Source organism: Guillardia theta, assembly GCF_000315625.1.
Source record: "Guillardia theta CCMP2712 unplaced genomic scaffold GUITHscaffold_397, whole genome shotgun sequence".
NCBI lineage: Eukaryota > Cryptophyceae > Pyrenomonadales > Geminigeraceae > Guillardia > Guillardia theta.
In genome coordinates this window covers 1-11,365 of record NW_005434287.1, presented here as the reverse complement: position 1 = coordinate 11,365, position 11,365 = coordinate 1, and the positions used below count along the sequence as shown (strand labels likewise).

The 11,365-nt window shown below is 57.2% G+C and overlaps 5 protein-coding genes across 5 annotated transcripts; 3 read left to right on the top strand and 2 right to left on the bottom strand.

The window, feature by feature from the left end:
• Positions 1-102: 102 nt before the first annotated feature.
• Positions 103-1,482, top strand: GUITHDRAFT_122663 (hypothetical protein; the record flags this gene model as incomplete). Its single annotated transcript, XM_005818059.1, has 6 exons — positions 103-168; positions 317-400; positions 466-669; positions 1,041-1,127; positions 1,332-1,394; positions 1,450-1,482. The coding sequence occupies 6 exons, from the start codon at positions 103-105 to the stop codon at positions 1,480-1,482; spliced, it is 537 nt and encodes a 178-aa protein (XP_005818116.1).
• Positions 1,483-3,517: 2,035 nt separating this feature from the next.
• GUITHDRAFT_61851 (hypothetical protein) lies at positions 3,518-3,772 on the bottom strand (the record flags this gene model as incomplete). The annotated part of the gene is made up of 1 exon (XM_005818058.1): positions 3,518-3,772. A coding segment is annotated over one exon (255 nt), but the record flags the coding sequence as incomplete, so codon positions are not given.
• Positions 3,773-4,107: 335 nt separating this feature from the next.
• GUITHDRAFT_122661 (hypothetical protein) lies at positions 4,108-4,973 on the top strand (the record flags this gene model as incomplete). Its single annotated transcript, XM_005818057.1, has 5 exons — positions 4,108-4,209; positions 4,362-4,461; positions 4,686-4,707; positions 4,756-4,822; positions 4,896-4,973. The coding sequence occupies 5 exons, from the start codon at positions 4,108-4,110 to the stop codon at positions 4,971-4,973; spliced, it is 369 nt and encodes a 122-aa protein (XP_005818114.1).
• Positions 4,974-5,067: 94 nt separating this feature from the next.
• On the bottom strand, positions 5,068-6,276 carry GUITHDRAFT_122660 (hypothetical protein; the record flags this gene model as incomplete). The annotated part of the gene is made up of 1 exon (XM_005818056.1): positions 5,068-6,276. The coding sequence occupies one exon, from the start codon at positions 6,274-6,276 to the stop codon at positions 5,068-5,070; it is 1,209 nt and encodes a 402-aa protein (XP_005818113.1).
• Positions 6,277-9,302: 3,026 nt separating this feature from the next.
• GUITHDRAFT_122659 (hypothetical protein) lies at positions 9,303-11,338 on the top strand (the record flags this gene model as incomplete). Its single annotated transcript, XM_005818055.1, has 2 exons — positions 9,303-10,982; positions 11,262-11,338. Coding segments are annotated over 2 exons (1,757 nt in total), but the record flags the coding sequence as incomplete, so codon positions are not given.
• Between the last annotated feature and the right edge of the window lie 27 nt (positions 11,339-11,365).

The window sequence follows — 11,365 nt, the reverse complement described above, 5'->3', positions numbered from 1 at the left end:
AGGGGGCGAGGGGCAAGACCTCCGAGGAGAGGAGCGAGGCGGAGAAGTCCCTATTCCTCCACGCGCTGGGAGGTGGGCGAGTGCTGGAGGCGAGCTGGGAGGATGCGCAGACTGAAAGGATGTTGGCGAGCAGGTGCGGCAGGGCAGGACGATCGAGACTTCAAGGAGGTTGCCCCTCCCCCTTCCCTCTCTCCTCTTCCCTGCTCTGCTCTGCTCTCCCCTCCTCTTCTCTGCTCTGCTCTGCTCTCCCCTCCTCTTCCCTGCTCTGCTCTGCTCTCTCCTCCATCCCCCTCAACTTCCAGCTAACTTCCAGCAGGTTCGCTTTGCGGACTCCCTGGGTCGGGACAGCTTTCGAGCCCCTTCCGACTTTGACGCGGAGTCGCCCAGCGAGACACCAAAGGTCAGCCCCGTTGGAGAAGTTTGCGGCCTCTTGGCGAGCTGGAAATGAGCTGACGAGGGTCCTAGGATGGTCAGGACTTCTTCGGAGAGGATCCGAGGGAGGAGAAACGAGAGCCGGAGGAAGAGGAGGAGGGGAAGAGGGAGGAGAGAGAGGAGAGGAAGGAGAAGGAGGAGGAGGCGCTGCAGTGGGCAAGCTCTCAGCACGGCTACAAGATGCTTAGCGCTGTTGACCGCCTAACGACCCCCCCCATCATCCCTCCTAGCCAGCAGGTCCCTGCTGCCTGCTGCTGCTGCTGCCTGCTGCTGCCTGCTGCTGCTGCTGCTGCTGCTGCTGCTGCTGCTGCTGCTGCTGCTGCTGCTGCTGCTGCTGCTGCTGCTCTCCGTTTTCAATATCTCTCCAGAATCGCGCCATGATCTTCTGACTCCATAGCTCCTCTGCCCCCTCCCTCACTTTCTCACTCAGGACCTCTCCTCTCCCTTCGACGTCGGCTACATGCACTTGACCTCCTCCTTCCGGCGCCGCGAAGTGAAATACTCACATCCCTCTTCCTTCCCCTCCTTTCATCTTCTTCACGATCCTCCTCCTCCCTTCTTCTCCTCGTCCTCCTCCTCCTTTTCTCACTCTCACACGCGCCTGGCAGGGTGAACCGTATCAAGATGGCAGAGAGGCTGCGGCGCAAGCACAGGAGGAGGCGTACGGCATTTCACCGCAAGGGGAAGATGACGAGGTGAGAAAAGAGAGGAAGCGATGAGAGATAGAGATAGAGGGAGAGGGAGGGAGAGAGAGAAGAAGATGGCAGGAGAAATCCGAGGAGATAGACGACAACGACAACGACGAGAAGGAGGAGGAGGAGTATGAAAAGGAGGATGATTGAGGAGGAGGAGGAGGAGGAGGTTGGTTGGATAAGTCGGGACTTACGTGGCATCGGCAGGAGGAGGAGGAGGATCTGGAGCTCATCTATGACCCCATCCTGAACTGCTACTGGGACCCTCAGGTATCCGACCAGCTCCACTCCAGCTGTGCCTCTCCCCGCTGACAGTTTGCGGCAGAACAACAAGTACTACGAGCTGAGAAACCCATAGGGTCATAGGCGGAGGGGAACAGGGTGGGTGGGTAAAAGGAAAGGTTGGGGTGTCGCGCAGGGGTGTAAATAGGACGATGTTATAATGCAAATATTGAAGAGAGACAGAGAAAGAGGCGGAAGAAAGCGAAGAAAGAGGCAGGAGGAAGAGAAGGAGAAGGAGGAAGAGAAGGAGAAGGAGGAAGAGGGAGAAAGAGGAAGAGGGAGAAAGGAGGGAGGGAGGGAGGGAGGAGGGAGGGAACGAGGAAGAGACAGAGGAGGGAGTAGGGAGTAGCCCGAGGGGTTGTACGGGTCGCAGTGGAGGATCAAGTGCCGTAGGTGTTCTCCTCGCACGCCAGGAGCTGCATGAGGAGGGGAAAGAGCTGCTGGAAACCCTCGCCCATGAGCTCCGTGATCTTGTCGGAAACCATATCCTCCTCGTCCTCCCCCTTCACCTCCTTCATGTACTGGTACGCCTGGAAGAAGCGCTCAAACCCCATCTTCTCCTCCAGGATCATCCGAAGCTCCTCGATCCTCTGGTGGATCGATCCCTCCTCCTCCCCCTTGTCCTCGTCCCCACGGAACTCGTGGTCGTCGTCGTCCTCCTCCTCCTCGTTCCCCCGCATCGACCGCTCGACCTGAACCGGCTTGATGGGCGAGTCTTCCTTGGACAAGAGCGCCGTCATCTCTTTGATCATGGCCCCGTAGTCCTCGTCCTCTGCCTCCTCCTCCTCCTCCTCCTCCTCACTCTCCTCCTCCTCCTCCTCCTGCTCTTCACTGCTCACGACCTCGACCTCGCCGCCATTGAAATCTTCCGTCACGGACCAATGCGCCATATCCTCTCCTCCCTGACTCGGGTTCACCTCCTTCCCCACCTCTCCTCCATCATCCTCTTCCTTCTTCCCCTCCTCTCCGACCTTCCCATCCTCCTCCTCGTCCGCCTTTTTGTCTGCTCCCTTGCCCTGATCAGCTGTCGTGAACCTCTCCTGCGCCTTCTGCATCAGCATCTTCCGCTCCTCGAAGGTCGCCACCCTCGCTTGCCTTAGCGCCTCCTCCTCCTCTTCCCTCTGCTTCTGCCGCTCCAGCTCTTTGCGCGCCAGCACAGCAGCTTTTCTCTCCTCCCCGCTCTCCGTCGGAGTCTCCGCTCGGGCATGAGGGGGATTGCCCTCCGCCCTCCTCTTGTTCCGCTCCGCCGCCTCCTGCTGCTCCTGCCAGATCTGCCTGCGCTCCTCCGACGCGATGTCTTCCTTGGGCACTGCAGGAGGGAGGGGAGGAGGAGGAGAAGGCTTCGTGTAGATGTGGATCCCCGTCGGCTGATTCTCCTCCGCTACCCCAGCAGCCTCTTTGACGGGAGGGGTCGAGATCCCTTGCTTCCTGTCCTCCAGCCTCCTCTCCTCCTGCTGCTTTCTCCTGATCGCGTCCCTCACGCGGATCATCTCAGCTCTCTGGGCTTCTCTCTTCGCCTCTGCCTCCTTGGCTCGCTGCTCGATCTCCGCCTGTCGCTTCAGTCGCAGGAACTCGTTCTCGATGCTGACCTGCGAAGGTTTCTGACTCCCTCGTACGCTCTTCACCATCGGGCTCACAAGAGGTCCCTTGATCCCTCCTGCTCCTGCTCCTGCTCCTGCTCCTGCCCCTGCCATCGCTGCTGCTGCTGCACTTCCTCCCCCGCCTGCTCGTCCAGTCCCGGCAGGTTTGGACGAGGCAGGCTTGCTTGCTCCCGGCCCTCCTCTCACCATCCGATCCCAGTTCTTGGGCTCCTGCTTCGCCTCTGCTGCCCTTTCCCTCCCCTCGTCCGGCCTGGTCGGCTTGAGCGAGGGCATGGCGAACATGTTGATTGGAGGTCGAGGACGTGACTGACCTGACGTCAGCTCCCCGAGCTTCGATGCCGAGGGCCGAGGCCTGACAGAGCCCTTGGACTTGGGAGGGTCTACAGGGGAAGCAGCGGCAGGAGGCCTTGAGCTCGGAACCGTCGGGTTCCTGCTGTCCTCAGGAACCGGCTGCTTCGGCTTGCTAGGAGCCGACACTTCCCCGAACTCCTTCTTTCTCTCGTTGTCGTCGAGGAACTTGGAGATGCGGGCGACGCAGTAAGGCAGAGCAAGCACCTCGTTGATGCTCGGCCTCTTCCGCGGATCCTTCTGCAGCAAGCTCGCGACCAGGGCCTTGAGAGGAGGAGAGAAGTGCGGCGAGATGGGCTGGTAGACGCCTCGGATGATCTTGAGGACGAGGCCATGGAGGTTGGAGGCGTCGAAGGGGCACTTGAGCGTGCACATCTCGTAGAGGACGATGCCGAGGCTCCACATGTCGCTCTTGTAGTTCGCACAGAGATGAGTGGGGATGAGGACATCGCACTGCGAAATGTAGAAGGGAAGAGGATTTACGAGCAGGAAGGAGAGGGAGGGAGGGAGGGAGGGAGGGAGGGAGGGAGGGAGGGAGAAAGGGAGAGAACGTAGACGACCGTCCGCAAAGAAGGTAGAGGAGTCAGGTCCACATGGCATTCGAGAGCTTGTAGAAGTTCCATGGCATGTTTCAACAAGGGGGGATCACGTATAGAATGCAGGCCTTCTCCCTTCTCCCCCCTTCCCCCCTCCTCCTCTCCTCACTCTCTCCTCCATTCACTTACCTTGGGCATTGGAATTCGCAGGTTTCCATGGGCTCCGAGCAAGCTGGGGACGATTTCGTCACAGACGTCTCGATCGAGTTCGAGGATCCCAACGAGTCCATTGATGACACGGAGACCTTGCTGTTCTCGGTAAGTGCTTGCCTTGCCGCCGAAGTTTCATGCTCACTCTCCACTTCCTTCTACTCGTCCTGGCCCTCGTCCTTGTCCTTGTCCTTGTCCTTGTCCTTGTCCTTGTCCTCGTTCTCCTCGTCCTCCAACTCACTTTCATCCTCCTCGTCCAGAATCTCGACACCCCAACTCCGTGCCTGCGCGTCGGAGACAGGGAGTATGAAGGGCACTACGAGTATGTCATCGGGACACACCTCTATTTCTCTAGCGAAGGTGAAAGCTGAAGAGGAGGAGGGCTGAAGAGGAGGGGGCGAGGAGGAAGATAAGAAAAAAGAGATGGACAGGAAGACGAACATCACAGGACGATGGGGAGGAGGAGGAGGCAGAGGAGGAGGGATTAGTAGCAGTATCAGCAGTGATAGGTGGTGGTTGCGGTGGTGGTGATGATGGAGGAGGAGGAGATGTGATGGTGGTGGATAACAATTTGATTTTTGCAGGAGAGAACGGCTCCAGCACCAGGTGAGTGGCGCTTTCAACCTGTTGCTTCTTGTCTGACATGAACGACAGTCCAGCTGAACAACAGGCGGAGGACCGCGTTCCATCCTACCAGCTCATAGGCAAGACGTGCAAGAAGGTTGTCTGCTCTTCTTCCTCCTCGTCCTCCTCGTCCTCCTCGTCCTCGACCTTGTTCGCCTGACTTGGATCAGATCGTGATGAGGAGGGTGGGAGGAGCCCGAACGGCTCCAGCAGAGGCAGCTGACAAGCAGGACGCCATGGAGACGTGAGAACAAGAGCACAAGGCGATGAAGTGAGGAGCAACTTTCTTTCTGCGTGTATATTACATACATTTACATCTATGTTTTACAACTCTGCACATATTCACAACTTGAGAGGACCCGTCCCCCTCCTCCGCGGCAGCCCGGTGCTCGGCACGGGCAGAGCATGCTTGTCGTTGCGTAGCAGCTGCATGCTCATCCTCTGTGCCAAGATTGTGTTCTTTACCTGAGGAGGCAGAGTAGAGCCCCCCTGGCTCGAGAGCAGGGACACTGCGGCTGGGGTGTAGCGAGGATGTTTCTGTAACTTGAGGCCGACAGGACACCCGTAACGGGAGTATCTTCTGTTGATGCTGACGTCAAGCTTGTCCTGAGGGACGCTGTTGGCCACCCAGCTGAGGTAGACGCTCCAGATGAAGCCTCCGATCGCGAACGCGTTCACCTGCTCTGTGACGGGGACGTATGCGTAAACCATCGCTCCCCATCCTGGCCAGAACTTGAACTCTGACACCGTCACGTTGACAATGTTGCGCTTCCACTGAGAGACAGCATGGCCGAGCGAGTCACGGGCGCAGAGCCGCCGCAAGATGATGTTGAAGGTGTTGGTAAGGGTCCCCCAGATGTACGAGTCCACAATGACTTTCCCCATCAGCGCCCCGAACTTTGACAGCGAGTCGAACCCAACCATGCTACCCGGCATCAGCATGTTGAGGTTGCACAGCCAGATGGTGGTTCCTCCTCCCTGCAGCAGCCCAGCTACAGCTCCAGCAGACAGTAGCCTGTTCCAGTCCACCTTCACCTCTGCCACCCCTCGATGCCTCTGGTCGACTCCTTGTGCAACAGCATCTCCCATCATGGCGCACGTGGCTGCCAGCGGAATGTTGCGCAGGATCTGATCAAACACCTCCATGGAAAGCGCTGCCTCTGGGACATGCACGTTGCAGTATACAAGTGCCGCCGCCATGCCTGCCGCTGCAGAGTTGAACAGGAACTGAGGCATTCGACCCTCAAGAGACTGCAGACTCTTGCTCACATGCGCAGGGGAATCGTACGTCTCCTTCTGTATCTCAGAGACTCTCTCACTCCTTTCCGTCATGTCTGTATTTCCTGAGTCCTTCCATTGCGACACAGTAGGTAGGATAGTCTTAGTGGCGGTGGTCGGGAAGAATCGAAACCTGAGAGGGCGCTGAACCGTTCGCACGTTGGACAGGTAGCACCATTGAGAGGCCTGATACTGCTTCGACCTATGATTGACTAGCTTCAGTCGCTTTAGGAGGCAAGCCCCAGTTGAGTTTCTTAAAAGGGCAGTCTGCATTACTGTCCTTGTGTTCCCCAGTGAGAAAATGGCTCAACGCTTATCCACTGAAAGGGATCGTTGGATCTAATTCCCCTTTCTGTTTGCTTCCAAGTGTTCCCTTCCTTATGGTCTGATATCTGTGCAATGCTTCTCAGTCAGGACCTGGTAATCCTTTCACCGAGGTGTGACGGGTCGCAGGATTCCACCAAGTCTTCTAGCAAGTCAAGTGCGATGCCAGATAGACCCCGGTATAGCAGCTTATTCGATTCTTCGTTCTGTATGCGAGAATTTCTCTCCCTTGTCTCTAGTTCATCCAGGTGATCTCAAACCCTTGCTATGATCTTCAACCTGCTTCGATTCCTCTGCACGTCTTCGTTGTCGTATCCTCTCCGCAGCCTTGCCTAGCAGTACGTCTCCTCGCCTCCTTGTACTTCTCACCTGTTCTGCTCGTGCTTGTTCCTTTCACTTCTGCTGTTGTTCCTCTTCCTCTTCCTCTTCCTCTGACTCTTCTCTTCGCTTGCTCACTGCATCGCCAGCACAGTCCTCCTTTCCGAGCCTTGTGAAACTCCAATATTAAATAAATCACCATCCCCTCTATCTCATTACCCCACCCCCTCCGCCGTCACTCCTCAACCCTACCTTCAGTCCCCCCACCCAGTTACAATCACTACCCTACCCCGATATCAACGAGTCTATCACAGACACCACCGTACCTGAGTACCCCCTGTCCTACAAAAGAACCCACCCGTTGCATAAACATGAACAATTGACATGCGCTATCCAAATGACGAATTTTGATACGTGTTTTTGGAATATTTCTGAAAATATACAATTGTCATTTCAGCTTGAGAAATATTTTCATCATACCCACCTCCAACATTACCCCTGTCCTCACTCTTCACCCTATCTTACATTGACCGTACCCCTTTAATGTAAGCTTTCCAACCACCCTGCTCTTCAGTACCCCATATCTAATCAACATCACCCCATTTTTCCAACCCGAGTGTATCCATGTACCCTACCAGGCAAAGCAACATCATGGTCCACTACCCACCCATGGGAATGGGGATTTGCAAGAGTCCACTATTGGAGGGGTGGGGTACTGGTCGGAGTGACCATATTTGCACAGTAGGGGTGGTACATTACTTCGGATGGGGTAGGGTGGTTCTCCACAACGAGTGGTGTAAAACTTGAGAGAAAATATACCGGTACTTTTCCCAGAAAAGATAGTACCAAGGAGGGGTTTGATCCATTCGCAAAGTCGAAAGTCATGGGGGTGGTAAAGATTGAGGGTGGGGTGCATATGAAAACCACCCTACCGGGTCTCTCCAATTATTGAGGGCCTATACCGTGGGGTACTCCCAGCTTCTGCAGATTGGAGGAAACATGGAGGCTAAAGGGGGTGGGTCATGTACTCCTCTCTACCCACCCTACAAAGATTGTTCACCAAGTCCTGTACCCCTACTATTTCAGTATACACCGGTTTCAATTAGTAGAACATTTCGAGAAAATACGGGGTACCAAAGTACCCCTACCCACTGTTCGCAGTAAATAACCCCACAAAGTGAAGGATCCGATCCAATTCTTTGCTCTTGGTCATCGATCGGCCGACAGGCCCTACCCCTACCCACAAAATTTCTCACCCTACCCACCTTTTTAATACCCTACCCCCTGGGAGACCCTTTCCGTCCACACTTGACCCCCGTGTGTAAATACTCCCCCTAAACTACCCCACCTCATCCAATCTTCACAAGCTTTATACCACCCTGCTGCTTGAAATTCCCCAAATATCATTGTACCACTTAATTCATAATCAAATATGGGTCCAGACCCCTCAATGAGACTACCCCACCTGTATTTTTATGAGCTACAGCAACCACCCAGATATAATAGTACCCTACCATACCCTGAAATCTAATAATTTTCACCACCCGTCCTTGGAAGCCAATTGATTCCATATCACCGGTTCCCCATGTTTCTGCCACATACCCCACACCTGTTTGGGGTACCCCCACCCCCCACAGAAAAGAATCAGGGACCTGCACCCCATCATACCACCGGTCTTATTTAGGGGAATTATGTGGGTTCTATGTACTACCCATAGATGTACCGGGTCTTCTTCAACGCTGGTGGGGGTACACCAATTTGTACATTTGTACCCCATCTTTTCACTCACAATTACCGGGTACTGGTACCACCCACCTGGTCCTGTGGGCAGTCGGAGACAAAAGACATGAGCGCACTGGTCAAATCAAGGTCAAATGTTTGAACAGGCGGCCGGCGGTCAAACCTCGGGTCAAACCACGTGAAAGGATGGGGGTTTCATTTGACCATGGTCAAATCATCTCTTCTTGTTGTTTCGAAAACACTCCTTGTCGCAATTTGCGACTCGGACCGACAGGCCCGGTTGAGATGGTGAAACCGGGCAAACTTTCTCACAGAGTCAGAGTCTAGTCTGTGTACGGTAGCCCGGCCGGGCCGGCCCGCCCCGGGCCCGGAGCCTAGCCTAGTACGCGGGTAACGGTACGGCCCTAGTACCGTCGCACGGCCGCCGGGGCGCCGCGGCCGGCCGCCCGGCCCCGGGCCCCGGCCGGGGGCCCGGATCCAGCCGCCGCGGGCGGCCCAGGCTCACTGTACTACGGTACGGCCCTAGTAGTAGTACAGCCAGTGTAGTCAGTGACTCGGAATAAGAGAGCCTAGTAGGGCCCACCGTGGGCTAGGCCGCTGCGGGCCACTGCCAGACTCCAACTCGAGCCTGATAAGTCCGATACCCCCCGGCGGGTGACCGGGAGTCCGGACGCCGCCGGCCCCGGGCGGCCGGGCCGCCGGCGGGTCCGATCCGACTCAGATCTCAGTCTGGCACTGCCTGGGGCCCCCGGGGCTGGGGCACGCAACCGTTGAACTCCCGGATGAATGGCCGGGCCGGGCCGCCGCCGCCGCGCGGCCCCCCACTGTAACTCACGGAGCCTCGGAGGCTGTAAGTCCGAGACTCCCTGTCTGCGGGGGGATGCGGACTGATTGCGAAGGGGCGCGGAGGAAAGGCGATGGCCCGGGTGAAGGCGGCGCTGGTGTCGCCGATGGCGGCGGGGATGATGCTGATGATGGTGCTTGTGAGCATGCACCTGGTACAGAGAAGCGACATGCTGGCTGCTTCTCCCTCCTCCTCGGCATCCTCCTCCTGGATTGAGCTTGAGAGCCGATCGAGGCTGGGGCATGAAAGCGTGGAGCAGGTGATTGCGGGGTGGAACAAGCTGGAGGCAGAGGCAAAGAGGCAGTTGAAGGCCAGCAAGCTCGCAGCTGTACCCCAGAGTGGACAGGGCAAGCTGGCCGGACTTGGCGTGAACACAGGAGAGGAGTACAATCACCATCCTGGCATGGATGTCACTGTGCGGCAGGGACATAGAAACCCCTCTTACTTCTTCTCTGCGGAGGGCAGCGATCCTGATCTCGTCCCCAACCTGACACCCACAGCGGAACCCGTGCGGGAGAGGAGCAGGCTGGACGACGCTGGGATCAACACTGGCTCAGAGCACAGCCAGTGGGACGACGAGGCCGTTGAGACTTCAGCAATGGAGGACCCCTACAACGTCGGCTCCTCCCCTCACCGGGAGTGGAGCTCTCCCTCTCACCGTGCAGGAGGAATCTTTGCCGTCTCCCCCAGGATGAGCCAGCTTACCTCCTCCCCTCACGCTCCTGTTGAGACGTCCAACCACCATCTCAGCAGCAAGGGAGTGAACACCGGGGAGGGCGGTGGCCCAGACCTTGGCTTTCCCGGTGACAACCACGTGAAGGCAGGGCATGTGAACCCTGCCCACATGATCCACACAGGGCAGAGCCTGCCGACTTACACGCAGAGCAAGAAGACTTCGAAGCCCAGGACGACTAGGGACGGGGCGTTAGACAGGCTGGGAGTGAACACGGGGGACGAGCACTCGCAATGGGACGACGCCATGGTGAAGTCGGACGGGCTGGAGGACAGCTACAACATCGGCATCTCCCCTGAGCGCGAGTACAACAACCCTGCTCCTCTTCCTGGTACCGCCAGCTGGCCTGCGAGGAGCCCGAGGTCGGGAGGAGTGGAGCAGAAGCTCATGGGAGGCAGGAGGTCACATGATTTCTTCCGCAAGAATGTCCAGCCGCTGCTGCAGGGAGCGAAGAGGGGAGGAGGAGGTGGAGTGGAGCGCTCCAAGAAGGTGATGCAGGCTGCTACCGGGTTGCTGAAGCAGGCAGCAGCGGAGGAGGCAAGGGCCAAGGAAGCAGAGAGTGCGTTTGAGCAGCAGGCGGCAATGGCAAGGAGGGCAGAGGCCCTCGCGCTGAAGGCAAAGACCTTTGCGGAGAAGGTGGGAGAGGCGAAGCTGAAGGAGGAGGAGGCGCAGGAGAGGCTGCAGGCTGCGGAAGGGAAGTTCAAGAAGCAGCTCAAGGAGTCTGAGGACATCATCCCGGAGACGCAGGGCAACTTCTCCTCCTCCTCCTCCTCCTCCCTGTCCACCCCTCTCGCCCTTGGATCGAAGGCAGCGAAGAGCAGTGATGCCAGTCCGTCCCAGAGGCGACGAGGGAAGTTGGATGAAGAGGCCAAGAAGGATAGGATGGAGAACAAGCAGCTTGCAGCTGCTGGAGACGTGCAGGATGTGTTTGCCGCCATTAACGGGCAAGTGCCTCTTCACTCTGCTCGCAAGGTCTCAACCAAGTTAGTGGCAAAACCTACCATCAAGAAGCAGATCAAGGTACTAGAGTGCTTTCGCTCCCGCCCCCGCTGCTTCTCCATTCTCGCTCCTCTCTTCCTGTCCTGTTGCCCATGCTGTTCCCTTGTACCTTCTCCTCTCCTCCCCTTCTTCTATTTCCTTCTCCATCGCTTCATCCCGCACCCTCCCCTCCTTTCCTTCTGCTTTTTGGTTTCCTCGAATTTCCTCCCTCCCTCGCTCTCGTCATTCCCCCCTCTCCTCGTCATAGCATACCTCTCCCCCTCCTCCTCCCCCCCCCCTTCTCTCATCGACTACCTGCAGTTGAATCATCGCTCGGTTGGGGAGCGACACAAGAAAGAGGAAGCTGTTGAGAAGCGCCTCGGGGGCCTCCTCTGCCGGTAAAGGATCGCCTCATCGCCTCATCC